This window comes from Anolis carolinensis, unplaced genomic scaffold, assembly GCF_035594765.1.
Source record: "Anolis carolinensis isolate JA03-04 unplaced genomic scaffold, rAnoCar3.1.pri scaffold_9, whole genome shotgun sequence".
Lineage (NCBI taxonomy): Eukaryota > Metazoa > Chordata > Lepidosauria > Squamata > Dactyloidae > Anolis > Anolis carolinensis.
In genome coordinates, this window is record NW_026943820.1 from 5,831,974 (window position 1) to 5,859,646 (window position 27,673).

At 52.7% G+C, this 27,673-nt stretch overlaps 2 protein-coding genes and 1 non-coding gene across 4 annotated transcripts; 2 read left to right on the forward strand and 1 right to left on the reverse strand.

The window, feature by feature from the left end:
* Positions 1 to 311: 311 nt before the first annotated feature.
* On the reverse strand, positions 312 to 6,630 carry atxn1l (ataxin 1 like). Its single transcript, XM_008120605.3, has 2 exons — positions 6,490 to 6,630; positions 312 to 4,481 (listed from the first exon to the last, which is right to left on the reverse strand). The coding sequence occupies exon 2, from the start codon at positions 4,436 to 4,438 to the stop codon at positions 2,558 to 2,560; it is 1,881 nt and encodes a 626-aa protein (XP_008118812.3). The 5' UTR covers positions 4,439 to 4,481; positions 6,490 to 6,630; the 3' UTR covers positions 312 to 2,557.
* Positions 6,631 to 7,111: 481 nt separating this feature from the next.
* ap1g1 (adaptor related protein complex 1 subunit gamma 1) lies at positions 7,112 to 22,554 on the forward strand. Of its 2 annotated transcripts, XM_003227402.3 has the most exons (24): positions 7,112 to 7,256; positions 12,261 to 12,464; positions 13,245 to 13,369; positions 13,799 to 13,940; positions 14,152 to 14,248; positions 15,159 to 15,235; positions 15,728 to 15,736; positions 16,511 to 16,606; positions 16,758 to 16,838; positions 16,934 to 17,032; positions 17,179 to 17,234; positions 17,538 to 17,651; positions 18,103 to 18,243; positions 18,696 to 18,750; positions 18,868 to 18,990; positions 19,086 to 19,175; positions 19,294 to 19,421; positions 19,691 to 19,795; positions 20,051 to 20,195; positions 20,344 to 20,473; positions 20,604 to 20,696; positions 20,902 to 21,062; positions 21,239 to 21,337; positions 21,464 to 22,554. In XM_003227402.3, exons 2-24 carry the CDS (start codon positions 12,264 to 12,266, stop codon positions 21,563 to 21,565), a joined length of 2,469 nt encoding a protein of 822 aa, XP_003227450.1. In that variant the 5' UTR covers positions 7,112 to 7,256; positions 12,261 to 12,263; the 3' UTR covers positions 21,566 to 22,554. The 2 variants fall into 2 exon arrangements, with proteins under 2 accessions (XP_003227450.1, XP_003227449.1); XM_003227401.3 differs by lacking the exon at positions 15,728 to 15,736 and having other exon boundaries at positions 7,113 to 7,256.
* LOC134293702 (small nucleolar RNA SNORD71) lies at positions 17,868 to 17,953 on the forward strand. Its single transcript, XR_010000664.1, has one exon. It is a non-coding gene; the product is annotated as a small nucleolar RNA SNORD71 (small nucleolar RNA).
* Positions 22,555 to 27,673: the final 5,119 nt, after the last annotated feature.

A 27,673-nucleotide genomic window follows, 5' to 3' on the forward strand; every position in this document is an offset into this window, starting at 1 on the left:
ACATAATCACATTTTATATATACCTCAAGGGTTGGCATGAGGGTCTGTGGGGGGGGGGGTCTGTTTTTGCAGCCTCAGAGGATAGGAGTTAGTGCTATAGCTTTTAAAGTCACAGGAAGGGGGATTTCAACTGAACTTTAAAGGAAGGAACATTCTGACCAAGTGGTTTGGCGGTGAAACCGAGTGCCCAGGCAAGTGGAGAGGCTCCCTTTTCCCAAATACGTTCAGAAGAGGCTGGGCAGGGCTGTGCCCTGAAGTCCTGGAGGGGCAGCAACACTCCATGGCATGATTAAGAAGCAGACACAGCAAGGTAAAAGCTATAGGCTTATAATTATATAGATATATAGATATATGCATATATACTGTTTACATGGTCAACAAGTTAAATGCAGTATCTGTAAGAGCATTAACAATAAAAATACAATCTGTGTGTACAGAGACTTTAAATGGTAAAACAGGGAAAGGGATCTGACTCAAAGTACAAATATACAGTACAAATTGATTTATTTAAAACAGATACAAAAGAAGCACAACAAAATAGATTATCCCCCTTGGACTAGTAATGCTTCATTAAAGGGTAGATGGGAGAGACGGGGCCGGGCAGGCGGCTACTCCTAAGGCTTGGCCTGGGATGCAGCTGGGGCTCCTGGTGCACTGCACACACATTTGCACGTGGGACTAAGGTGCTTGCAAGGGGCCCAGGCGGGGAGCGGGGGCCACAGCATTGCCTTCTTTCCTTGCCTGCCTGCCTGCCTTCATTGTGGAGTCCTGCAAAGAAGCTGCTGGGCTGAGACCAGCCCAAGAGCCGCTTTGGGGCCCCATGGGGAAGGCACTGCTGGGCAACGGGTTCACTGTAGGATCAGGGAATGACTTATTGCTCTGGAACATGGGCTCCTGACCCCCCGCCCCAGAAAGAACAGCAGCCCAGGCCCCTCTGCTGTGCATGACAGCAACCCGATTTGTGGCCAGGCTGACTCTGGCCCTAGGAGAGCAGCAGCCAACCAGCAGGACAGAAACAATACATTGTCTCTGTGGATCAAGTCAAGAGAAGGCTGCAAAAAAGGGAGGAGGGACAGACTTATTCCAGCACCTCCAGCCCTCAGTCTTACTTGGCCCCAAAGGAATAAAGGAAGGGACTTTCCAACACCCCCACCTCTGTTCTCCTACCTCTATCTCTCAGCCAGAGGAGGGGCAATGATACAGGTAAAGACTTAAGGGCCACCTGGGAAGATGTGGAGGAAGGCGGCCAGGAGGTGGGCAGCCACAGACAGTGCAAAGTGCCAGCGTCAGAGACGGCACGCTTGGAGAAAAACACAAAGGGGGTGCAAATGCCTCCTTTTCCCTGGTCCCAGGTGAAGAAGCCAGCAAGGTCCCAGGAAGGAAAGCCAAGACCTCCTTTGCTTTTTGTACAGGGCTGTTCAGAGAAGCTGTTGCTTTGAGATGCTCTGAAGAAACAGCAGGACCTGAGGGGACACTCTGAGGCAGGCAGGGGCTGTGCTGGAAAGCTGGTACAGCACCTCAGGCTTAACTGCCAGCCATCTCAACGTCTTCCAAATTTTATTTGCCTCTCTCTGCAAACAAGTGTGCCACTCTCTCCGGGGGAGGTCTTCCTCTCTGTAGAATGGGACCATGGCATTTCCTGGCCTGCATTCGGCCCTTTCAGCCCTCCAGTCAGGTGGCATGGTGGTCCTGCATTGCATTCCCAATGGCCAGCAGCCAGGAAGGCAGGCTTTCCTTTCCTGATGTTGGGGACAGAGTGGCTCTGTTTCCCAGAGGGACTAATGGCTCTACTTGGATGATAAGGGTCCAGGATGAGAAAAGACCTGCTTCAAAGAAGTCACCAGCAGCAGGAGCCCTCCTTACAGCAGGAAGGGACTGCCACTGCACCCAAGGAGGGGAAGGGCTCTGCACACAGACAGGGAGCCTAGAGAACCCAATTCCTGTATAGACAAACAATGTGGATGGGCCCTTGGACACACACACACAGTCTCTCAAACCCGCCTGCTTTCTGGATCTGGCTCCCACCCGGCTGCAGGGCAGAGGCAGCATGCTTGGAGCGAGACACAAAGGGGCAGCGGATATCACCTTTTCCCTGGTCCCAGGTGAGGAATTTGCCCAGCAGTCTCTCCCTGGGGAGGAGCATGAGCTTCCTTGACTCAGGGCTGCTGTCAAAGAATCCAAAGCAGTCCAGGGCTTCCCTGCTGCCTGAGGATAGACCTGGCCCTCGCCTGCTCAGACTCCCTGCAAGCGCCTGGTGCAAGTGCTTCTTCTCGTAAGTAAGCCAAAGGCCTAGTAAAGTGCTTGTGTGAGGAGGGGCCTTGGAAGTTTTCCCCCTGCTCCCAGAAAAAGAGCAGCAAGGGCTCTCCCACCTGCGTCTGCTCTGACCCTTGACCTAAAAACCGCCCTGCTGGTGGAAAAGGGGGTCTCTGTCAGTGGAATGCATTGAGGCACATGGCTGCAGGAAAGGCTGGGTGGGGCCCAGGGAGGTCTGAGCACAGACCAGGCCAGAAGAGGCCTGGTTGGGCTTTGCAGGGAAGCAATGGAGTTCTCCAAAGGGTCACTTCCCTGCATTAGAGCGGCCCTCGATAGACAGCTTGACCTCCTGAGGAATGAAGGAGGGGCGCAGGAGGGGCGGCCCAAGAGACTCCTCCCCAAGCCTCTGTGGGCCGGGGCCTGCCCAGCTGAGTGCAGAGACAACAGGGCTGAGCTGAGAGACCTCTGGGGAGGGCCCTCTCCCCACCCCTCCCAGCCCCGGAGGGCTCCTCTCTGCAGCCGGGACCCCAGAGGGCTCCCGTAGAACACCCTGCCTGGCGCAGCCGGGCCTCTCCCCGCCCTCAGGGCTGGCAAGAGGAGCCGGGCGGCCGTTGAGACCCTGGAGACTGATGGAGACGCAGACGTCGCCCACCTGGAGGCCATGGCAACGGAGGGCGAAGAGCCGGGCGGTCCTCTCAGGGCTGCAGGAGGACCAGCCCTGACCATAGACAAAGAAGGGGTGCTCGGGGGGCACATCGATGCTCACCTTGCTCTGCTGCTCCCCCACTACAAAGTGCAGCGTCACCAGGCCTGGCCAGGTACTCTCCCGGATGTCCACCACTGTGCTGGAATCTATCTTCAGGCCGCCACTGGCCTCCGCACTGCGCACAAAGTCCTGGGTCTGCAAGTCCTCCACCCGTTTCAGTTCCCCGGTGGCCAGCTGGATGATGGCCCCCTTCATGAAGTGAGAGGGCAGATGGCCCTGAGAGCGGGGGGTACACTCTGCCGCCCCTGCCTCTAGGCTCGGTGACCCCGGGATGCTGTCGCAAGCAGCCGGACGGAAGGGGCCCAGCTTCCCGTTGGCCATCGCTGGTCCCACAAGCATCTCCCCAGGACAGAGCTGCTCCTGCTCCTGCTCCGAGGGCCTTCTGTCAGCCGCCGCAGCCAGAGCTGCTCCTGAGAGGTTCCTGGCTGAGTCTGCCTTCTGTCCATGGCTGCTGTGGGAGAGGTTCAGTGGGCTCGGGTCGCGTCTCTCTGAAGTGGAGGCGCTGGAGTGGCCCTGGAAGGCCAGCACCCCCACCACCCGCTGCACCTCCAGGTCTGCCTCTGGGCTGCTTCGCTGAGAGGCCCCCAAGGCCTCCGCCCTCCCAGCCGCCAGAGGAAGGACTGCCGAGATCGGACCGTTGGTGCCACAGTGGAGGGCTGCTGGGGACCACTGTTCCTTGGCCTCGCCTTCCTGGACATGAAGCCCATTCTCTGTGGCTTCTTCGGGGCTGAGGTGGCCCTCCCTCAGGGCTAGCTCTGGACCCAGGCTGGCCACGGGGGCCTCAAACGCAGTGTATCCCGGGGGCAGGTGGGACACCTGGTAGTAGACGGGAATCCGGCCCTGAGCCTTGTTGCCAAACGCCACCTGCGCCGCTCGAGGGCCAGGGTCCTCCTGGAGGAGGGGCACGAAGGGCACCAAGTGGGGCGGTGCCTGGAGGCCGGCGGTGGTGGGCAGCAGGTGGCCTGGCAGGAAGCCCTGGGGAGCATAGGGCAGTGGGAAGGGCCCCCCCAGGAACTGCAGCGGGGCGGGGGGCAGCTGGGCAAAGTGCACCTGCGGGAAAGAGGCCCCGGGGGCCTGGAGGAAAGGCGAGGCCACACCCCCGAAGGCTGAAGAGGAGGAGGAAGTGGGGGGCAGGGCACCCAGGCTCAGCACCGCGGAAGGCGGCGGCGAGGGGAAGGCAGACACCTTGTAAAGCAGCCCATACTGGTCCAGCGTCAGTCCGGCCTGGACACCACCACTCCATGGGGAGGAGGGGGAAGCCGGGGCCTGACTCCACTCAGAGGGGGGCCCTCCCTTCTCAGCTGCTGTGTGGGGCTCCTCAGTGCTGCTGCTGATGGTGGTGGTGGGGACAGTAGCTGGGGGGAGGTCCCGCTTCTTCGGAGGGAGAAACTCCTGACCCCGCTCCTGGGCCGCCCGCATGGCGCCGACAAGGAGGGGAAGCCTTCCTGCTGCTCGGCCTCAACTGCAGAGAGAAGGGCACCATTAGGGAGGGAATTAATAATAATAATAATAATTAACTTTATTTCTAGACCGCCCTCTCTCCCCAAAGGGACTCAGGGCAGTTTACAGACACAAAACTAAAAGAGAAACATTCAATGCCTCAAATGAGTACGGACATCAAAATAATACGATAATGCACAGTAACAAAAGTAAGCTTACAACAAAAAATTAAGCACTGAGAAGCAAAAATAAAAAATAATCCAATAAGACACAGTAAACTAAAACATGGGTAAAACATTACAACATATACACTAAAAGTAATAAAGATACAATTACATTTAAATGGCTTTCAAATGGTTCATTTCAGATGTATCATAGCAGCCATAAAATACAAGTGGGTTAGCCAGCATTCCAATAGATTAAATTTATGTCCTAGTCCTCCTCCTCTCCATATGCTAAAGTGCATAAATGCATTTTCAGAAGTTTCTTAAAGGAGAGGAGGGTGGAGGCTGTTTCTATTTCTTTAGGGAAGGAATTCCTGAGGCGGGGAGTAGAGAAGAGCAAACCACGGACCGTGCTACACCTCTATTCCACCTTGGCCAAACCAAACCTGGAATCATACTGTGTCCAATTCTGGGCACCATAATTTAAGGGAAGATGTTGACAAGCTGTCCAGAGGAGGGCGACTAAAATGATCAAGGGTCTGGAAAACAAGCCCTATGAGGAGCGGCTTAAAGAACTGGGCATGTTTAGCCTGCAGAAGAGAAGGCTGAGAGGAGACATGATAGCCATGTACAAATACGTGAAAGGAAGTCATAGGGAGGAGGGAGCATGCTTGTTTTCTGCTGCCCTGCAGACTAGGACACGGAACAATGGCTTTAAACTACAGGAAAGGAGATTCCAACTGAACATTAGGAAGAACTTCCTCACTGTGAGAGCTGTTCGGCAGTGGAACTCTGTCTCTGCCCCGGACTGTGGTGGAGGCTCTTTCTTTGGAGGTTTTTAAGCAGAGGCTGGATGGCCATCTGTCGGGGGGCTTTGAATGCAATTTCCTGCTTCTTGGTAGGGGGTTGGACTGGATGGCCCATGAGGTATCTTCCAACTCTATGATTCTGACCACTGATAAGCTGCTGAATTTGCAGACAGAAAAGTCGCCAGTTCAAATCGAGGGAGAGGAGTGAGCTCCCGCTGTCAGCTCTAGGTTCTGTCAACATAGCAGTTCAAAAACATGCAAATGTGAGTAGATCTGGCAGAAAGGTAACGGCATTCCATGCAGTCATGCTGGCCACATGACTTTGGAGAAGTCTACGGACAACGCCGGCTCTTTGGCACAGAAATGGAAATGTGCACCAACCCCCAGAGTCGGACACGACTAGACATCATGTCAGGGGAAAACCTCTGCCTTTACTATGACCACCTACCACAATGCAGCCTAAGCCCTGACACATGCACAATGGAGGACCTTCTTATAGCAACATCAGAGGCACCCCAAGTAACCAGATTTTGGTCAAAGGACATTTATATAATGCCAAGTTTTTTTACTTTGTTTTTGTTTTAAAATACATTACAACTTCTAAATAAATACAGTAGAGTCTCACTTATCCAAGCTTTGCTTATCCAAGCTTCTGGATTATCCAAGCTATTTTTTGTAGTCAATGTTTTCGATATATCATGATATTTTGGTGCTAAATTCGTAAATACAGTAATTACAACATAACATTACTGCGTGTTGAACTACTTTTTCTGTCAAAATTTGTTGTATAACATGATGTTTTGGGAACTTAATTTGTGAAGTCATAACCTAATTTGATGTTTAATAGGCTTTTCCTTAATCCCTCCTTATTATCCAAGATATTCGCTTATCCGAGCTTCTGCCGGCCCGTTTAGCTTGGATAAGTGAGACTCTACTGTAAATACAGTTTGAGATCCCACACCCTGGTGAGGGAAGGGGAGCTGCCTCCTGACTGGACATGGGCAGGCCTTCTCCTCGCTCCTCCTGCCCCCCCTCGGCCTCTCTCCCCGTCTCTCACCCGCCTTCCTCCTCTTCCTTTCCGCCCCCGGCGCCGCCACCGCTGCCTCCGCCTCCTTCTTCCCCGCCGCGGCCAGGCTCCTCCATCCCGCCGCCGCCTCCGACTCCTCTCGGGCCTGGGCCCGCCCTCGGCCTCTCTCTTCACGGAGCGCCGGAAGTGCGTTATAGAAGGGCGCGCAAGAGAGACAGATACACACACAGTCGCCAGGCCCTCAGTGATGACGCAAGCGCCGGTTGCCAAGGCGACGGCGAAGGAAGCCGTCGCCGCCGTCGTCCCCGCCCCGACAGGGCTCCGCGAGGGAGGCAGGGAGGGAATAAAACAACCCGGGAAACAAACTCCGGTTCCTTTTCCTTGGCACACTCAGCCCGGCCCGGAAGTGTGGCATCCTCGGAGAAAATTAAGACAGGCCGCAGTGGTGACTAGGCAGGCGCGTGACGTCATCAGTGCCTGCCACGCACAGCGTCTCACCCTCTCACCCTTCACCCCCAGATGCTTCCGCGGAGGAATATAGTCCCTCAGCATTCCGCTGCTGTAGGCCGCCTCGCCCGCTTGTCAGGGAACGAGCGGAAGCGATAAGGCAACGGGGGCTCGTCGGGAGCGGAATGGATAGCGAAGGAGGGGCGCGAGAGAATGAGGCACAGGGAGTGAGTTCCGGAGTGGTATCCTTCCGCCTGCGGGAGCGGTGCTGAGGCCGCGACGCCGCCATTTTGGATGCCAGGCTCCTGGTTGTTCCGCCGCTGCCGCCTTTGCCGCCGGGACCCGGCCCGGTGAGTGACGGAGAGAGGGAGGGAAGGGAGGCAGGGAGGAGAGGCCCCGGAAGGGAGGGAGAGAGCGGAGGGAGGAAGGAAGGAAGGGGGAGCGCCGGGCCCTGCTCTCCCCCGGCTGCCGCCCTGCCCTGCCCTTCCCGGCCGGGTCGGAGTTGGGCCTGCAATCAAGTCCCGCCACTGCCTTCCCTCGCTCCCTCCCTTTTGCCTCCTCTCCAGGCGGGCTCTCAAGGGAGGAAGCTGTCAAGATCGATCCCGGTGTTTTGGACTCCCAACTCTCATCATTCCTAACTTGGGCCCTGCAGGTGTTTTCGACTTCATCTCCCACCATTCTGTCTAAGCGGGGAAAGGAAGGGGCCTGAGGTTGTTCGGAATGGTGGGAGTTAAAGTCCAAAGCAACTGCAGGGCCCAAGTTGGGCCATGCCTGCGTCAGAACGAGGCTCAGACAACAGGAAGTGAGAGGAATCTTCCCCTCAGAAGGAAGGGAGATCCATTCCCAGAAGAGTCACTATCCTAGGGAAAGACTGGATGGCCTTTTGGGGTCCCTTCCAAGTCTATGACATTATATCTATCACACACAGGATAGTCCCAGAGTTATAAACATCCAACTTACAAATGACTCCTAGTTATGAATGGGTTGAGATAACAGGAAGTGAGAGGAATCTTCCCCTCAGAAGGAAGGGAGATCAATTCCTAGAAGAGTCACTATCCTAGGGAAAGACTGGATGGCCTTTTGGGGTCCCTTCCAAGTCAATGACATTATATCTGTCACACACAGGATAGTCCCAGAGTTATAAACATCCAACTTACAAATGACTCCTAGTTATTAATAGGTCGAGACAACAGGAAGTGAGAGGAATCTTCCCCTCAGAAGGAAGAGAGATCCACTCCTGGAAGAGTCACTATCCTAGGGAAAGACTGGATGGCCTTTGAGAGTGCCTTCCAAATCTATGATTTTATTTGTTTATTTACTGTATTTATATACTGCTTTTCTCATCCCGGGGGTCTCAAAGCAGTTTACAACATAAAAATGGCAAAATTCAATGCCTGACATGTATATAAAAACAAATCATAAAATCTAAACAGGAAACATATAGCTATGCATTATTAAAAACAATAAAGACAATTAAACATAAGATAAAACAATATTTAGACATAGGGGCATAGAATTAAAACCACCTAATATAAACATTACTATATCTGTCTCATACACACACACACACACACACAGTCCCTGAGACTTACAAATGACTCCCTAGTTAAGATCAGGGTGAGACAACAGGAAGTGAGAGAAATCTTCCCTTTAGAAGGAAGGGAAATCCACTCTCGGAAGAGTCATTATCACAGGGTCTTTTCCAAACATATGATACTATATCTAGCCCTCATACACATACGCACCCATACAGGCAGTCCCTGAGTTACAAATATCCAACTTACAGATGACTCCTACTTAAAAATGGTGTGAGACAACAGGAAGTGAAAGGAATCTGCCCTTTGGAAGGAAGGGAAATCCACTCCCAGAAGAGTCATTATCCTTGGGAAAGGGGGTCTCCACTGAAGCTTTATCTCCAATCCTTGATTCCACAACAAGCCATTTTTTTCAAAATCCAATGATCACAGGGACAGAAAGTGATGTGGGATCTTCCAAACAGGGGAAACAGAAGCACCAAAAGTAACACCACAGGGATATTCACCCTTCCCTATGCTATCCAAAGCTAAAATTATAAATGTATATGTATGTGTGTGTGTGTGGCTGGAATTACTTTAAAAATGTACCTGTTCTGACTTACAAACCAATTCAACCTAACAACAAACCTACAGCACCTATCTTGTTCGTAACTTTTGGACTGCCTGTATATCAATAGGTAGTAATTGCTTAAATGGTTTTAACTTATTTGTTTTTAACAGCTCCATGTTTCATGTTATTTTCAAGTTTCTCAGTAGTAGGTTTTGAATTGTATGTTGTGTTTAGCATTGATAAGCCACTATGAGTCTCTCTTAAAAGGAGAAAGCTAGATATAATAATACTGATAACAACAATAATAATAACAGTAATGGTGCCCCAGTTGGTGCCGCATGATATAAAATCACTCTCTGGAAATGATAGCCTGAATAAGTAGCAGAAATAAGGGGCTGCTGGTTAAAGAGCCTTGTCCCTGTGCTGCTGACTGGATAGTAGAGCTGACTTAGAAAATGAACTTGTTAAAGACTGCTAGAGGCCAGGGGCAAATTCCAGAAGCTGACAGCAACAGCCGTAGCTTCTTTCCAGATTAACATAACATGGGGACCTTTTGTAGTTTCCAGATGGAATTGCAGAGACCTGTAACTTGTTGTGTGCCTTCAAGTTCTTTCGAAGGGGGTGGGGGTTGCCCTTGCCTTCCTCTGAGACTGGGAGAATGTCACTCATGGTTCCCCAGTGGGTTTCCCTTGCTCTGGCTCTCCCTGGAGCCTGACTGTTCCGTTATTGTTCTCTTTCGTAACATGTGCTTGGCTCTATACGCCATTTAAGCTGCTAAGAGTTTGTCCTGTGCCGAAATGTGTTGCTTAAACAAGATGTAACATCCTAGGGCCGATGATATCTTGGATTGCCAACACAAGAGAGATTCTTGGGGGGAGGAAGCTCTGCTTATTTGTCTAGGGTGTCACACAGCCCCTGCAAGAACATTGCCATGATTTGCAGAGTCTGGTGGGCCAGAAAGTTGGAGGGATGCACTTCGGGGTGGGGGGTTTGGTAGGGCAAAGAGGCCAGTCCGGCGTATTAGGCAGGTAGCTGATTACGCAGAGTGAGCTCAGCTGAGGTTCCCAAGCCAAGCAGGTCATTCTCCGCTTCCTTTGAGAGGGCTGTTGGCAAAGCACGCCCTTCCTGTCCATCTGCCAGCCAGCTTCCTCATCAGTGATGGGGAGGATGGCCCTTTGCTGTTAGTTGCTGGCTCCAAACACTGAGGAGATGTCTGCTGGTGGGGCTTAGACAGGACTGCTGCGTAGCCACAGGGCTAGCTTGGCTTGGTTTGCAGAGCAGGGCATGGCACAGACTGACAGCAGCTGAGCAGGGAGCAGGTGCTTGTCTGCACACCCTCCACAGGCTCTCCTTTGCTCCTCTGCTGTGTGTCTTGACATTTCCTTGCCACGAGTCTGTATGTGAGGCTGGGAGGGGAGCGAAAGTAGCGGGAAGGAATGTGGGAGAGTGTGCCTGTGTCAAGAGCAGGCAAGGGAGGGTGTGCCTGGGCATGACCACCGCAACTGGGCGTCTGCACCCCCAGGGAGGATCCCCTTCCTGCAGCGAGAGAAGAGATGCTGTGACCTCTTCCTGGTTCTTGAAAGCAACCCAAGTGGGTGCGGGCCCTTGATCCAGCTGAGCTTTTGGGCCAAGTGGCTCCATTCCCAGTTCAAGGGAGCCGAGCCCTCCTTTGCTTACTGCACTCCTCTTGTGGCCTTAAGGCACAGGCTTCCACCCTGAGGAACCCACAGGCTTGGCAGGTAGCACAGGAGGAGGCCGAGGGTCTTAAGGGAGCAAGACCCTCTCAAGGCTGGGAGCAGGAGCTGGCTCTCTACGGTCTCTGACAGAAAGCTTTCCTTAGGCCTGTCTCCAGAGCTGCCCCTGTGACAGACTCTCTGGAGTATCAGCCAGATGCATTTTTAGTGCCCATATGTCTTTGATATAAATAAATGCATGGGAGTCAGAATCAGTCCAGAAACAGCTGTGCCGGAATAAAGATGGCTTGGGATCATAATGATGGTTTCTCTGTCTTGCCCTTGCCTCTGAAGGCTGCCATAGAAAACAGCGTGCAGGAGCTGTGTGTGTAACTGGGGAGCTTACTGGAGTCCATTTGGTGCTATTTGCCCTTTAACTTGCCTGTAGCAAACTGTCGCCACAGGCCTGAGTCTGACAGTGTTGTTTCGATTGAGGTTATTGTAGGCCATTAAGTGTGTTGCTCTCGGGATGGGAAGATGGACCAGCTATACTTTCCATAAAATAAATGCATAAACGTTGTGGTTTCCTGAGGAAACCAAACAATAGGGCAACACAGCCAAGGACTCATCTGTTCAGGGGAGTTGCCTTCTAGCTGTTCCAAGGGAGCTGTGTCATTGTACTGGGAGCTGGGTGTTAGGGATCCGTGCAAAATCAGCTGGGGAACAGGTGGCTCTCACAACCTGCAAGGGAACCCTTGGCTCTTCTCTCAGCAGTGCATTCAGCAGCTTTTTGAAAAGCATCAGAATCCAAACGTTGCAGGCCTATGGCTGTGTTGTGCCACCAGTGAGGTGTCTCTCTTCCCACTGCGTCTTTTTGCAAAGCTCTGAGTGGACTAAGCTGCTCACCTTCCCTGCTGGGTAGATGCCCTTTGCATATTGATAGGGGTGCTTTGATTGTGTTTTACTGCATGGCAAGCGGTTGGACTAGATGACCCATGTAATCTCTTCCAAATCTATTATTCTGTGATATGCAGCGACAAGCAGATGTTGATAAAGCACACTGTCAAGCCTGAACCTGGAACTGGCAAGCTTTTTCCGGCAGTTTCCCACTCATGAGCACTAAGCTGACCTTTTCCCAGAGAGCTGCTGCTGCCCATCCTCCCCCCACGCCCACCTCCACCCTGACCTCCAGGAATTCAGGAGTCAGGAAAATCCCTTTGGCTGCTCTGGAGGAGCCAGTGCTGCACCTGTGAGGGCTCCACCTGTAGATAATTGAATCTGTGGGTATAGAATCTGTGGATATGGAGGGTCCAAACATGTTTTTCAGCTTCAAGGAATATGAAACTACATTATAAGAACTAGTACATTATATTTAAGCAACAACATTTTCTTTGTGGAAGGAACATATTCTGTTTTTTTCTGATGAACAGATCTTGGTTAGTGATATCCTATCATAAATTGGTGTTCTCCTTTGATTCCCTTTCTATATGCTGGTACTGTTGATCTGCTCTAAAAGCCCCCTGTGAAGCACAGGGTGTCCTAAGACCCCTGTCAGCGTCATAGTTTTTTACTGTTCCCACTCTTTCCTTCCCTCAGAGGATGCCAGCCCCCATCAGACTCCGGGAGCTGATCCGGACCATAAGGACCGCACGGACCCAGGCGGAAGAGAGAGAGATGATCCAGAAAGAATGTGCTGCAATCCGATCCTCTTTCCGAGAAGAGGACAACACTTACCGCTGCCGGAATGTTGCCAAGTTGCTGTACATGCACATGCTGGGCTACCCTGCACACTTTGGACAGGTAGGCCCCTTCTGCGGGGATCTGGCTGCAGCCACAGGGTCAGGGTGAGGGTTAGGCTGCAGTTGAACCTGGAGCCGTGGCCAGTTCCTGAAAGTCCAGGCCTTGCATAGTCTAGGGGAAACCCTGCTTGGCAGCAAAGGCCAGAACCTGGTGCATTCTAGAGTGCATGCATTGAACCAATGGGAACTTAGTAAGACAACACTCCTGGGTCTTTATCTCTGCGACCAGAGGCATTGTGGGCCCCTCCTGAACCCCAGTGGCTACAGCATGGAGACAGAATGGTTCCTTCGGCCTGGGTTTTTCTCCTTTTGTTCTGACTGGTTTCTGACTCCTGGGTGAAATGGATACCCTGGTGTACGGCTTCCTCCTCCTCCTCTTAATCAGCCAAGGGAGAGCTGTAGCCAGCTCAGGTGTCTGATACCTGGGGGTGGGATGCAAGAGGCAGTGATGAGGGAGCGGCTGGCTGGCTGGCTAGGAGCCTCATGCTGGAGCTTCTCCTGGGCTTGCTCTTCTGCTTGTTCCAAGCTCCTGCAGAAATGGTGTGTATTTACTCTGAGATGAGCACTGCTTCTGCCTGGACCTTGTCTACCCAGCAGGGCCTGAGGCAGTGGCAGGTAAAGGAAGTGTTGCTTTGGACTGGGAAGAGTGGGCACCTCTGTCCTGGGGTTAAAGAGCAAAGCCATTGAGGGCCTGAAGGATTGGGGCGAGAGGGTCAGCCAGGTAGATTGGTTGGGGATCCCTTTAGGCCTCTGTGGGCAGACCCTCTGTCTCTTCTTTCAGCTGGAGTGCCTCAAACTGATTGCTTCTCAGAAGTTCACAGACAAGCGCATTGGATACCTTGGGGCCATGCTGCTTCTGGACGAGAGGCAGGACGTCCACCTTCTCATGACCAATTGCATCAAAAAGTAAGCTCCTCCCATCTCTCCCCTTTTGGTTGATCGTGGGGAAGCATTGCTGAATGGTGGGCCTCCTTTGGTGACTTCTTCTTATGGAGAGGCTAGGCTGGGGGTGGGGTCTGGCTGTCAGTTGGGGCAGCAGACACTGACCTGGTACTGAGTGTCTCTGAATCTGAGCCTTTTGGGTAGAGCCAGAAGAACTTTTGGCAGGGTGGCAGCCTTGGGCTGGTAAATTTGCCCTCCTTTTACCAAAGCTTCTGCCTCGCCCCAGAATCCTTAAGGCCTTCTGTGGAAGGCAGTTCTGAGTTTCTTGTTTGTGGGCCCAGCTAAAACATCCTCAGTGATGTGGGCGGCAGTATCTGCCTCCCCGCTCCCCCTCCCAAACTGCTCAGGACCTCATCCTGCACCTTCACTGCATTCTCCTTACCTCCTCCCCAGTGACCTTAATCACAGCACGCAGTATGTCCAGGGCCTGGCCCTTTGCACCCTGGGCTGCATGGGCTCCTCGGAAATGTGCCGCGACTTAGCTGGGGAGGTGGAGAAGCTCCTGAAGACCTCAAACTCCTACCTGAGGAAAAAGGTGGGCACCTCGCTCTAAGATCCCTTTCCTGATCCTCCAGGGAAGTGCTAACCAGGCCTAAGGAGGGCCCTGGGTGTGGGAGCTGTGGGTCTTCCCTCCCCACCAGCCATGCACTCTGCTTCTTTGTGGGAAGGAGAAGCTGGCAGTCTTCCAGCACAATGGCAAAGACCTGAGCCTCCTGCTACCCCCTTGCCCCCCCCCCCTTCCACAGGCAGCCCTCTGCGCGGTTCACGTCATCCGGAAGGTGCCTGAGCTCATGGAGATGTTTCTGCCAGCTACAAAGAACCTCCTAAACGAGAAGAATCATGGTAATGCCAGCTGCGGGAAGTGGCTAACAGGAGGAGAAGGAAGGGGGGGCTTGGTCTGCCCTGGTGGAAGTGTGGTGCAGATTGACTGTGGGGAGAGGCCCCGTCCTGCTTTGGGGTGCTGCTGCCCCTCATCTGGAAGGGGAGCAGTCTGGCCCAGCACAGGGGAGCTGGGGCGCTCCAGGGGCCAGCCCCCTCCTTATGGATGTTCCCAGATGTGCTCAGCTTAGGGTTGAAGAGGGGCTCTGGAGGGGGCCCAGATTATTCTTTGGTGGATGGGATGGCGGGGAGGAATGTGTTGTTGGGCAAGTGGGCTTATTAACAAAAGACCCTCCCCATAAATGTATAGCAGAGTAACTTATTAGCAGCAGCGTGACCCTGCACTAGTAGTTAAAAAAAATACACAGACCAATGTTATCTCTTCCTTTGGAGGTTTTTCTTTGTAGCAATAATAATAAGGTTGCACTATTTACAAAACAAGGTTTCCATAACACAAAGTTCTTTATACTGGAGCTTCTCTCACGGGCTTCTCACACCAAGCCTACTTCACACAGAGGCCTTCTCTCAGTGTGACTGACTAACACTGAGGTCTGCCTCACACTAGGCCTTCTTCATACTGAAGCATTCTCACACTCCTCAGGACGACACTAGCTTTGGCCCACTAACTCTAACAGGCTTCAGCCTACTCATACTCCTCAGGGCGACGTTAACTTATTAAACCCTTTCGGTGCTTGACTCACACATTTGTAATTAAAAAATACCTAGTTAATTTTTAATATTTCTGACCTTGCCTCTTCAGAGGCTCTCCTTTGCTGCTCCACTGCTGCCTTGAGACCCTCCCCCTCACCATCTCGGCCCTGGTGCTGTGCCTTAGGAAGTCCCCTCAATACGTGTCCCCCTTCTTTCCTGGCAGGAGTCCTTCACACCTCAGTTGTCCTTCTCACAGAAATGTGCGAGAGAAGCCCAGACATGTTGGCTCACTTCAGGAAGGTCAGTCTGTGCTCTCTCCGCGGCCACTGCCCTGTCTTGGTCCCTGGGCTTTTGCTGCTGCTGGGCCTGAACTTCTGGGAGGCAGGCCGCTTGCCTCCTTCCGGGGCCACCCACCCTCTTTTCCTCTGCGCGTCTCTCCTGCTGTGGGTGCCATGGGCCCCTGCTGCTTAGCCTCTCCACGTGGCGCGGGGTAGGGGTGGGAGTCAGTTATGGGGGGAGGGTGTAGCTGCTGCACCGGCATTGGCAGCCAGGGCCAGAGGGCCCTGCTAAGCTGTATTGCCCCAGCCTCTGAGCTCCTGCTGCTGGGGGGCTGCTGGGCCAGGGAGATCAAGTGCTGAGTGCGGCTGTGCCTCAGGCATTGCCCTGTTACTTTGCCGGTGATGGCGGACGAGGAAGCTGCGAGGTGCCCAGCTGCTCCTCTCCCTAACACCTGCTTCCATCTCTCTTGTCCCCTCTGTGTCTGTTTGGAATCCTGCTGTGATGGTTTGTTAGAATGAGAAGGTAAGAGGCACATGCATATTCCTTCCCCCCCTCACCCCACCCCCATTGCTGGTGCATGCTTGCCTGATCCGTCCGTCTATCCTCCATCCGTCCAGTCCCCCCGCCCCCATGCCAGTGCTGAGGCCAGTCAGTGCCTGTCTGTCGCTTTGTGCACTAATATGCCCTCGACCTAACATGCCTGCGCTTTAGTCTAGCCATGTTGCCAGGGGGGCAGGGCAGGGGGCTCTGTACTGTTGTTGGGGCTCTTGTTGCCCTTTCAAGAGGGTGGGCATCTGGATTTGTGAGTAAAGTATAACTCAGGGATGGGCTTTTGATGGCAGTGTGCTGTAAGAAAGGGGCATGTTGGAAGGCGTCGCCCTGCTCCAGTTCCCCATTGGCATGTGTCTGGAAAGTGGTGGCACAGGAAGCTCAGGGCGCTGGGGTGTGATGTGAGCGGGGATCCCTCCCAAGACTGCCCAGTTTTTGCAGATCTGAGCAACTGTGTTCTTTTATTTTTAAGACAGAATCCCCAACACACAAAGGCACGCTTGCATCCCAAGGGGGCGGGTGGCACTTGCAACATTCAGCCGCTTATGTTTGTACTCAAAATAGTCAACATGTTTTAATTGACCATGAAGTATCCACATCCCGCGTCATTATGATGCTTTTCATTTATTGTTTTGACACCTTTCTCTGGAGGGAGCTGTGCTCTGGGCAGAGAGGGTGCTGACCTCAAACCCATTCCCCACCCAACCCACCGGTGTGATCTGCCTCACGGCTGTTTGCTTCCTACAGCTTGTGCCCCAGCTTGTTCGTATCCTGAAGAATCTCATCATGTCTGGCTACTCTCCTGAACATGACGTTTCTGGGATCAGTGACCCCTTTCTTCAGGTACGAGACAGGGGCAGAGAATGTCCCCCTTGCCCCATCTCCAGGGCTTGCCTTAAACAGAAACCCCACTCGCCCTCTTGATTGAGCTACAACGCAGGGCCTGACCCTTGGTGGCTGCAAAAGCTCATGTGGCAATCTGGCTGCCTTTCAGGTGCGGATCCTGCGGTTGCTGAGGATCCTGGGCCGAAATGATGATGACTCAAGTGAAGCAATGAATGACATCCTTGCGCAGGTGTGGTGTGGTGCAGAGGATGCAGAGGGAGGCAGGAGAGAGGAGTCGGGGCTACAAAGTGAAGCTGGACCACTTTTTCCTCTGTCTTGTTCTAGGTGGCCACAAACACCGAAACAAGTAAAAACGTAGGCAACGCCATCCTTTACGAAACAGTCTTAACCATCATGGACATCAAGTCTGAGAGCGGCCTGCGCGTAGGTCCCCTGGGCTTTTTGGGGAGGGCTCTGGGGAGGAGGCCCCAGGACTCTCCGGGCTTCTTCTTGTAGAGCGGGTGGAGGAGGCACTTGGCTGGAGACACAAAGTCCCTGATGTCTCCCTCCTGCTCTCTTTCCCTTGGCAGGTGCTGGCCATTAACATTCTAGGGCGGTTCTTACTTAATAATGACAAAAATATCAGGTAAGGCAATGAATGCACCCAATAAGCTGGGAGGCCTTTTGTGGCTTGATCATGTCTCCCTTCCACTGGCCATTTGTGGTGAGGGGTGCGCATGGGGGCAAATAGCTCCCTTGCTGCTTTCCCATTCAGAGGAGCATCCAGTGGCGGCTGCATGGAGCGCCATCTCCTCTGCCTAGCCAGCTGGCTCAGAAGGCTTGGTGCTGGCTCCGTCCTCATCCACTCTGCTTTCGTGATCTGCCAACAAAAGTTTTCTGTGAGTGGCTGCCATTGTCTGATGCAGCAGGTCTCCCTCCTCCCCCTTAGATACGTCGCTTTGACCTCCCTGCTGAAAACAGTGCAGACAGACCACAATGCTGTGCAGCGTCACAGGAGCACCATCGTTGACTGCTTGAAGGACCTGGATGTCTCCATCAAGCGGTGAGTGGTGAGATCTGGGCCAGAAGGGGCCAGGCACCACCAGACCTGCCCAGCCTCTCCCTCTCTCCTGCCCGCACTCCAACTTTGCCAGCCAATTGGCCAGAAGTGGTATTTATTTGCCACCTCAGTTGATTGGTGGGGTTCAGCATGGAGACAGCTGGTGTGTGGGGAGTGGGAGCAGCTTGGCAGTGCTTGAGGGAGACCCGCCGGGCCGGCTGTGCTCTTGGAGGATGAGGCCTGAGAGTGATCCATCGGCAGAGTGCCCAGTGCAATGGTGAAACTCATGCAGCTGACGGAGCACACCCGCAGCCCGCCCCTCTCCGCTGTGCGCCCAGGGGCTGACGGGGCCAGCACTCACAAGGAGCAGGGAGACTGGAAGTGGGCCCCAGCCCTGCTGCCTCCTTTGGTCCAGAGCCACGTCCCCTGAGCCCCTCCCTCCCCCTTTTCTCAGGCGGGCCATGGAGCTCAGCTTTGCCCTGGTGAATGGCAATAACATCCGAGGCATGATGAAGGAGCTGCTGTATTTCTTGGACTCCTGTGAGCCAGAGTTCAAAGCCGATTGCGCTTCGGGAATATTTCTGGCGGCAGAAAAGTAAGATGTCCCTCCAGCACTTTGCTTGCTCCCCTGCCCTCCTCCCTACCTGCCCACTATGAAAATGTTTCTCAGGGCAGAAGACAACAGCGGGGCTTGAAGGGTGCTTGATTCTGCTGGCCAGTGGTCCCCTTCTCTGCTCTCGCACTCCAACCGGCTGCTTCCTGGCCTCTGTGGTTATGCTGGAGTGCTAGAGGAGTGAATCCTGGCCAGCTCTGCCTCATGCAGGATGACTAACTCTGAACACATTATTCACCTCTATTTGCAATTTCTTCTCTTTCTCCCAAGAATTATCCCTCTTGTACCCTTCTTTCACCCAATTCCTTGTGGTGACCCCTCTTCTGCTCCTTTAGTTGTGCAGCTCTCCCTCTAGAAATGCAGGGAGCCCACTTGAAGCTGCACAGGGGGGCAGTATCCTCACCTGGGTCTCATGCTGTTGGTTGCTTTCCCAGGTATGCTCCCTCCAAGCGGTGGCACATAGACACCATCATGCGCGTCTTGACGACAGTGAGTGCTGCTCCTGGCTCTGCCCCAAGAGCCATGTGGGCTGGTGGACCAGGTGGGCAGATGGGCCTGTGGTCTTTCCTTGTGACTTCCATTTCTGTCCCCCTTTCCACCTTCCAGGCAGGGAGCTACGTGCGTGACGACGCTGTACCCAACCTCATCCAGCTCATCACCAATAGTGTGGAGATGCATGCATACACTGTACAGAAGCTCTACAAAGCCATCTTGGGCGACTACTCCCAAGTCAGTGCCGAGAGGGAGAGGGGTGTGGGGTGGCCATGGGGCAAGCTTAGTGGAGCTACGCTGATGGACATTCTTTTTGATCCTCCCTCCTGCAGCAACCACTGGTCCAGGTGGCCTCTTGGTGCATCGGGGAGTATGGGGACCTCCTGGTGTCTGGCCAATGTGAAGAGGAGGAGCCCATCCAGGTAGACCTCCTGGGGAGTGAAGAGAGGGGGGGGTCCAGCCTTGGGTGCCTGCCCTGCATTGCCACCCAAGGAGCGCCACTGGCATCTTACCTGAGCTCTCACCTCCCGCCTTGCTCAGGTCACGGAGGATGAGGTCCTAGACGTTTTGGAGGGCGTCCTTGTTTCAAACATGTCGGTGTCCGTCACACGGGGCTACGCCCTGACAGCCATCATGAAGCTCTCAACGCGGTTCACCTGCACGGTCAAGTGAGTGGCTCCAAGGGGAAAGGAAGGAAAAGGGCTCAAGGAGCAGTGGTGGGAGCATCTGGGGCCGGATTCCACATAGAGGACAGCAGTGGCAAGCCAGGGCATGCGCTTCCTTCCCAAGAAAGCGCCTCATTTGGGTTGCCCTGCATGGATAGGCCTCCTTGCTCTTCCTGAAGAGGCGAGTCTGTTGGTCCTCCTTGCTGCAGCCAGCTCTCTGTCCCTGGGCTGCCAGTCATACTCTCCCCATCTCCCTCTTCTCGCTCCTTCAGCCGCATCAAGAAGGTAGTCTCCATCTACGGCAGCAGCATTGATGTGGAGCTCCAGCAGAGGGCAGTGGAGTACAATGCCTTGTTCAAGAAGTACGACCACATGAGGTGCGTGCGCATTTGAACCCAGGCCAGGCAACAGCAGGAGGAGAAAAGGGCAGTGCCAGTCTCATCCTTTTGTGGGGTCCCTTGGGAGGAGTGGCGCCCAGTGGTGGCTCTGCGCAGACCCAGAAGGGCCAATACAGGTGGCTTGAGTTCAGGGGCCTGAGGGGTTAGAAGACAACCCTTTCCTACCCCCCCCCCCCACACACACACACACACAGAACTGAGTTCACTGGTGCTTATGGCTCTCTCCTCTTGCAGGCCAGCCCTCCTGGAGAGGATGCCTGTGATGGAGAAAGTGACCACCAACGGGCCCACTGATGTCACTCAGCCCAACGGGGGGGAGGGGGAACCAACTGTTCTGGAGACTAAGCCGCCCCCCACTGGCCTGCAGCCCGCCAGCCAGGTAAGAGGAAGAGGCCTCCTTTCTTCATGTCCAGCAATGGAGCGATGGTTTGGCTGTGGGGCTGTTGTTCTCCCCCGGAGGCCTAGCCCCTCAGGACAGCTGGTCTCCATCCTCCAGCTTTTCCAACAGCTTTTATGTTTCTCTTCAGGCCAATGACCTGCTCGACCTGTTGGGCAGCAATGACATCTCGCTGGTCATCCCGACAGCACCCCCCACCAAGCCAGCTTCTGCCGGAGGGGAGCTTCTAGACCTCCTGGGGGACCTCAACCCCACGACAGGTGAGCAAGTGGCCCAGGATGGGAGAGGCCCTTGGGTTGACTGCAGGAGGTGGGCAGGGCCTTTGCCTGGCCCCAGGGGCTGCGGGGTCACAGAGACGCTCATGGTTCTCTTTCTCTTGCGGCTGTTTAGGTCCTCCAGTCCCAGCCCCACAGATCTCGCAGCCCCCATTCCTGTTAGACGGCCTTTCTTCCCCACCCATTTTCAACGAAATCGCTGCTGCTGGTAGGAAGGGTGGATGTGCCCTGCTTGTGGGGAGGGGGGGCACAGGGCGGAGTTGTACAGGCGGGGAGCCCTATCCTCTGTTGCCGGGTGTGTCATCTGGCAGCTTCCCTCCTTTCCCAACCCTTGGGAGGGTGCTGTCTGGTGCCCAGGCCCTCAAAACTTGCAAGGGGCAGTCTGGGGCCTGAGCAGCATGACTACTCCGCAGGCATCCCTCCCATCACTGCCTACAACAAGAATGGCCTGAAGATTGACTTTGCCTTTGAGCGTTCAAACACAAACCCCAGCATCACCGTGATCACAATACAGGCCTCCAACAACACTGAGGTGGACATGACAGACTTTGTTTTCCAGGCTGCGGTACCAAAGGTGAGGCATTTGGGTGGGGCACAGGAAGCCTTTTGTGCACCCATCTCCCCATAAATGCTACCTAAAGCCCCGCACCTCTGTGGAAGAAGCAGAGTGCTGTACAGAGCAGCTTCGCTCCTCCTGCTCAGCTGGAAGGGGAGGTCTGACCATCCCGTTTGGGCTTTGCTTCCTTGCAGACATTCCAGCTGCAGCTCCTGTCTCCCAGCAGCAGCGTCATCCCAGCATTCAACACAGGGACCATCACACAAGTCATCAAAGTCCTGAACCCCCAGAAGGTGAGCTGGGTGGAAGGAGGAGCATTGGCTGTGAGGGAGGGCTGCTTTTACGCCATGGAAGGGGCTGCTGTCCCGAAGGGGGTCTGCTGGGACTTAGCCTTCCCTCCGACTATGCTCCCTTTGTAGCAACAGCTCCGCATGCGGATTAAGCTGACCTACAACCACAAGGGCTCGCCGATGCAGGACCTGGCAGAAGTCAACGCCTTCCCACCCCAGTCCTGGCAGTGAGGGGCTCTGGGCCCGTCCTCACCCACCTCACCGGTCAAGCGCAAGGACGGGCGGGCAGATGGACAGACATGAATGGACAGAAGGAAGGCCGGCTGGGGCACGGGGCAGCAGCGTCGGTGACTCCAGGCGCCTTCCCCCCTTGCACTGGGACCGGATGAGAGCTCCGACTGCTGCTGCTGTTACTGTGGAGCAGGAGAACTGGGCCTGGTCCCCCTGAAGCATATCGCAAGACTCAGCCCTCCCTCCGCTCCCCTTCTCTCCCCACCCACCCCTTGAGCTGTGCTGAGCCACACTTGCCACAGAAGCCCCATTCATCTTGTTTTGCCCCCCACCCCAAGCAGCAAGAGAACGGTTGCTGCTCCTCCTCTTCATAGTCCTCATCACGGTCATCTTTACGCCCTTCTCCTCGGTGGGTGAGTGAGCCGGTCCACCTCCTTCCTGGCCAGCGTCCGTCTTCCGGCACTTTCGTCCCTGTTCTTCATGCTGGAAATGCCTGAGGGAGGATGCAGGGGGCCCTCTCCTCCCTGAGGTTTCTGCGCTGGACTGCATTGCTCCCCGGTGGCCCTTCAAGAGGGACATTTCTGGGGGGTGGGGGTGCGCAACGGGCAGGGGACTGCAACCATCCCCCTTCCCCCAATTGCGTGCTCTCTCTTTCTTTCTGGGGAAGCTGCAGCTCCAGCCCACAGCCTGTCTTTCATGGGGCTCCTGCCCTGAGTCTTGGAACTGCATTTGTCTTGTCTTTGGCCGCAGGGAGGGAGGGTGGGGAGGGGGGATTGGGGAAGAAGTCCAGGCAGGACCCTGAGGGATGAAGGGGGGTGACCTTGGTCGAGAATCCTCTTGGACGCCGCAAAGCTGCTTTCTGTCCTTTGCCCACTCTTCATTTCCTGAGTCTGTCAGAGTCCTGGATTCCATTTGAATTTGTTCTCCTCCTGGGACGTTTGTGTTGTATCTGTAATATTGGCACTGAAATAAAAGACCATGCAGTTTAATTGGGCGGCCGGAATAGAGCTCAGTAGCCCTTGCTGCTGTTGTTGCTGCAGGGGTTTGTCTCTTCCTCCCTTCCCACCTGGGCATGGGCCTGGTCTACCACTGCAAGGAGAGGCTTTGAAGGGGGCCAGAAAAGGTCAGGTGGGACCACAAAATAGTGGGAGCGTTCTTGGCTCAGAGGAACCCAGCACCCTCCCTCCCCATGGCTGCACATACATGGGCTTGTGCAGGCTTTGAGCCCAGAGATCTTGTGTGACCCAAAGGCAGCAGAAAGCGTTGTAAGCCCCCCCCCCCCCCGCAACCCTTTCCTTGTTCCCCCCTTGGTGACTCAATCCCTGTCCCTTAGGAAGGATCCCAGCCCTAGCCCACCTCCCCATCCCTTCCTGAGCCTTGAGGGCAGCTCCCCAGACCTTGGCTGGGCCCCTTTAGGTGCCTGAATGTGAAGAAGCAGGCAGGGATACCAAGCCACAGGAGCAGAGAGGCGCTTTCTTCCTGGGGGCGGAAGGTTCCCTCCTTGAGCAGGCCTCCCCTCCTCTCAGAATTGGACCAGAAGCAGAAGGCGGCAAAACCCCCCATGCAAGCCTTTATGCCATCAAGGTGCACTCGCTCCGCAAGCTGCTTTGATTTCATGTCAAAAGCATTGCATAAATAAATAAGTTTAAAACTGATAAAGGGATCACAAGCAGCTAAATAGCTGGAGATGATGGTGCCAACGTGGTATAGATAACTTCCACTTGGAAATGCTAGGGACTGTCTACTGGGCATCTTTCCGGTGACCCATGTGAAGGAGCTAATAATGACTGCCACCAATTTGTAAAGATGCAACCATCAAAGACTCGGAGAGGAGACCTTTTACTTTTTTCTTCTTATTATTCACTTTAGATGGTAGCGTAACTTGGTTTATAATATATGCGACAGAGGCTTAGATGTTGGAGGAACAATAACAAGTTTATTCAGGCACAGAGCTTAGTGGTTACAATGTTGTTTCTCACTTAGAGGTATTTTTATTAACAGTTACAATACTAGAATGAGGTGAGTCAAACTCCCTAAAGTGTCACTTCTTTTACTTAAAGTAGTTAGAACTTCTTCCTCTGCTACTTTTAAACCGCAGTCACCCCTGTAATATACGATCACAGATTCTCTGTTCCTTACCAGGACACAGACTACATTAAATAAGTCACCAAACTTATTTTAAACCGACTCAAAATGAACAATCGAGTCTCCTTGATCCTCTCTCAACCTAGGATCAATCTTCCCTGTGCCTCATCAGAGGACAGATTGAATCCTTTTTTTTTTAACTGCACTTCTTCAACAAAACTTCATTTCTTCACTTTATTTCTTAATTTGTCGTTCTCCACCAGAGTGCTCCGAGCGACTTACAATTTAAAATATCATTCCACAATATAAAAAACATTCAACATAAAAACATTCAACCTAAAAACATTCAACAGTGACTATTTGGCAAAATAGATCTGATTTACTTAAATGTACAATCAAACAGCCAAGTCTTGAGCGCTTTTACAAAAGGTCGCAACTCCGACATTGCTCTAACATATTGAGGCAATGAGTTCCAACAGCAGTTGGCTCCACCTACTTCTCCATGGCAACCAGCCTCTGAGTGCTGAGATGCAATAACTGTAATACTTACCCTTTTAAAACACAAACACAATTAAACATATCTGTAAACCAAAAATTTGTACTTCATTACAACCAGCAACCCCAGGCTGTGTCTGAAGGGTGGCAAAGCCATGAGCCCCTTTGGGTTCCTCTGGAATGACTGCCTGCCCCCCAAAATCCACCCTCCATCCTGGCCCTTCTGAGCCACTTCCTCTTGCCTCCTTTGCCAGAGCCTACGAGGCCTTAAACTTGATGTCCAAGCAGAGGCTCCATAGGGCTTGGCTGGTTTCCTCTTCTCTGCCAGAAGAACAGAGTCATTCCTTTGTGGGAGACTTGCCTCCGCAGGCGCCATAAATTTTGACAAACAATCGGGCTGAAGACAGATCCTGTTTAAAGTCAGGTGCTTCTGCTCCTTTGAAGAGTGCATCTAGCACTTGCTCTCCAAAGGTTTTCTGTGGGGCAGGGATGTTCCTTCCATGCAAGGGAAAGGGGTCCTTGTATCTGGGAATTGGGCCGTCGCCTGGAAGCAAACCTAGGCCTTTGTGGGGGAGAAGGTGCAGGCCTTGCTCTCCGGCAGGGCCTTAGGGATGCTCTTTCATTGTGCCAATCCCTAAAGTCAACTTCCTCCAAAACACCCAGCCACCCAAACCCCCTATTTCTGCCTTTTCTGAGAATAACATGGTGGGATTTTATCAGTAACATCTGAAGAAGAAAGGGGGGACATATAATTTTACAGCTACCTTTCCACAGCCATAAAACGTAACGTCTAAGGAAACTGGCTATTCAGGTTCCTTTAGCAGTTTATTTTAGTTGCATTACAGTCAGGGATCTGGAGCTGCTTGATTTTAAGAGGAGAGTAAACAGTTTACTGGGGCCCTTGACAGGCAAGGAGGGAGGAGGTTGACTCATTGTCCGGCGAATGAATTGATCTCCCGCACAATGTTTATTTAGAGTTCCATAAGCAGGATCTTTATCTCCGGCCAAAGAGGCAAAGGTCAAGAAGCATTGTGGGCAAACAGGAATGACAAAGCCCCGTTCCCCCCCCCCCCCTGTGCCTTTTGCGCTGGAGCGCTTTCACTGCAAACTGGCCCACCGAAAGGGAGAAAGTCTGGTGGTGGACCATCTCTATTCTGACCATGGCCTTCAGGACTTGCAAAATCAGGAATGTAGACTGAGAGAGAGAGAAAGCCTTTCCGTTTCATTTCCAAAACTACGAGGGTTGAATTAAAAGTAATGCCTCCACCTTTGTTACTTGGGTTTGGATGGGAATATTTTAATAAATCAAACACAGAAATAACCTTTAGAATGTGCTCTAACCACCACTATTCGCTTTTCCACATAATCATCAGACAATTGGATGCATTTCTGCCAACGATGAACAAGTTTTCTGAAGCCGTCACAGAAGAAGTCCATACTCTGTTTCCGCAACCAGCTTCTCACAGGACCCATCGTGCACAGATCTTCCGAGAGCCAAGCAAAGCAATAATGTGACCCACACCTTCTTGTGAAATGCCAATTAGGCTTGAAATTTCTCTCTGAGTGATATGACGATCGTCCTGAATCAATCTGTCAACCTTTTGCTTGTGAAACTCGGTTGCTGTCACAGGACGTCCCAACTCTTTGTTTGTCACGCAAGTCAGATGTTCCACCTCAACATTTTAAAACTTACTTGCCCAACATAAACACAATCCCTATAAACAGCTTGCATTCTCTGATGAATATCCTTTGGGATGACACTTTCTGCTGTCAAGAATTCAATGACTGCACGTTGCTTAAGTCGCATTGACTGAACGTCTGCGCAGGGTTCCATACTTCGCACTTTAACAACACAACCATTCAATGCTAAGGCTTCCCGCCAAATGGAATTGTAGAGGAGACTCTACTGAACAAGCCAGCACACCAGGACTACCATCTGTTAAGGAGTTACGAAGGTGGAGGCATTACTTTCATTCAACCCTCGTAGCAATCATGGTGGCCGATTGCACCATTCACACTTGCCTCAAGCAGACAAGAGTTCTTTCTCCCACTCTGGACTTTCCACAGATATATAAACCCCACTTAACTAGTTTCCAACATACCTAACAACCTCTGAAGATGCCTACCATAGATGTGGGTGAAACGTCAGGAGAGAATGCTTTTGGAACATAACCATACAGCTTGGAAAACTCACAGCAACCAATGATTCCGCCCATGAAAGCCTTCGACAACACTAGCAAGGATGTTTGTGGTGCTGACACTTTCCCTTGGCATCTGTTATTTTTCTTCAGGAGCATCAGCCCTTGTGAGCTTCATCCAAAGACCTGCTGCAAGTCAGGTGCAGCTTGTGTCCTTTCCCCACAATCAGTGTTTCCCCAAATATAGGGCAGGGACTAGTCTGGAGATCCCCACTCCGCAATGGAAGCCTTGGGGGACCTTGGAGAGGGCAAATTGTGTTGCTATGAGGGAAGCAAAAGCCAGCATTGGACCCATTCCACCTCTCTTGGATCCTGCCCCGGAAACGCTGCTGGCGGGTCAGTGGTTTGGCCTTGTGGTCATGGCCTTGTTCTTCAGACCCTTTGCCTTGCGTCAGGCACCCGCCCGTCTTTGGCAAAGAGTCATGTTTTCTGTAATGGGAAGTGTAAAGGACTAAGAACGACTAAGGTCCTTTCAGGCAGGGGGGATCTTTTTATCCCACCGCTGCCACCAATTGTAATGATACAGCCACCAAAGACTCAGAGAGGAGACCTTTTACATTTTTCTTTCTTTCTTCTTCTTATTCACTTTGGATGGTAACGCAACTTGGTTTATAATATCTGCGACAGAGGCTTAGATGTTGGAGGAACAATAACAAGTTTATTCAGGCACAGAGCTTGGTGGTTACAATTTTGTTTCTCACTTAGAGGCATTTTTATTAACAGTTACAAAACTAGAATGAGGTGAGTCAAACTCCCTAAAGTGTCACTTCTTTTACTTAAAGTAGTTAGAACTTCTTCCTCTGCTACTTTTAAACCGCAGTCACCCCTGTGATATATGATCACAGATTCTCTGTTCCTTACCAGGACACAGACTACATTAAATAAGTCACCAAACGTATTTTAAACCAACTCAAAATGAACAATTGAGTCTCCCTGATCCCCTCAACCTAGGATCAATCTTCCCTGTGCCTCATCAGAGCACAGACTGAATCCCTTTTTTAAAAAACTCTGCACTTCTTCAACAAAACAGCAGTTGGCTCTGCCTACTTCTCCATGGCAACCAGCCTCTGAGTGCTGAGATGCAATAACTGTAATACTTACCCTTATAAAACACAAACACACAATTAAACATAACATATGTAAACTAAAAATTCATACTTCATTACAGGAAGATGTGTGTTGTCCTAGACCAGGTATGGGCCAACTTTGGCCCTCCAGGTGTTTTGGACTTCAAGTCCCACAATTCCTAACCGCCGGTAGGCAGTTAGGAATTGTGGGAGTTGCAGTCCAAAACACCTGGAGGGCCAAAGTTGGCCCATGCATGTCCTAG

What these genes read in the sequence shown, in the direction of transcription:
- atxn1l (XM_008120605.3), bottom strand. Translation starts at nt 4,438, where the DNA reads ATGCGGGCGGCCCAGGAGCGGGGTCAGGAGTTTCTCCCTCCGAAGAAG.
- ap1g1 (XM_003227402.3), top strand. Translation starts at nt 12,264, where the DNA reads ATGCCAGCCCCCATCAGACTCCGGGAGCTGATCCGGACCATAAGGACC. An exon ending in TGAATGACATCCTTGCGCAG is followed by an intron (nt 16,839 to 16,933) that starts GTGTGGTGTGGT and finishes GTCTTGTTCTAG; the next exon opens with GTGGCCACAAACACCGAAAC. An exon ending in GGACCTCAACCCCACGACAG is followed by an intron (nt 20,474 to 20,603) that starts GTGAGCAAGTGG and finishes GCGGCTGTTTAG; the next exon opens with GTCCTCCAGTCCCAGCCCCA.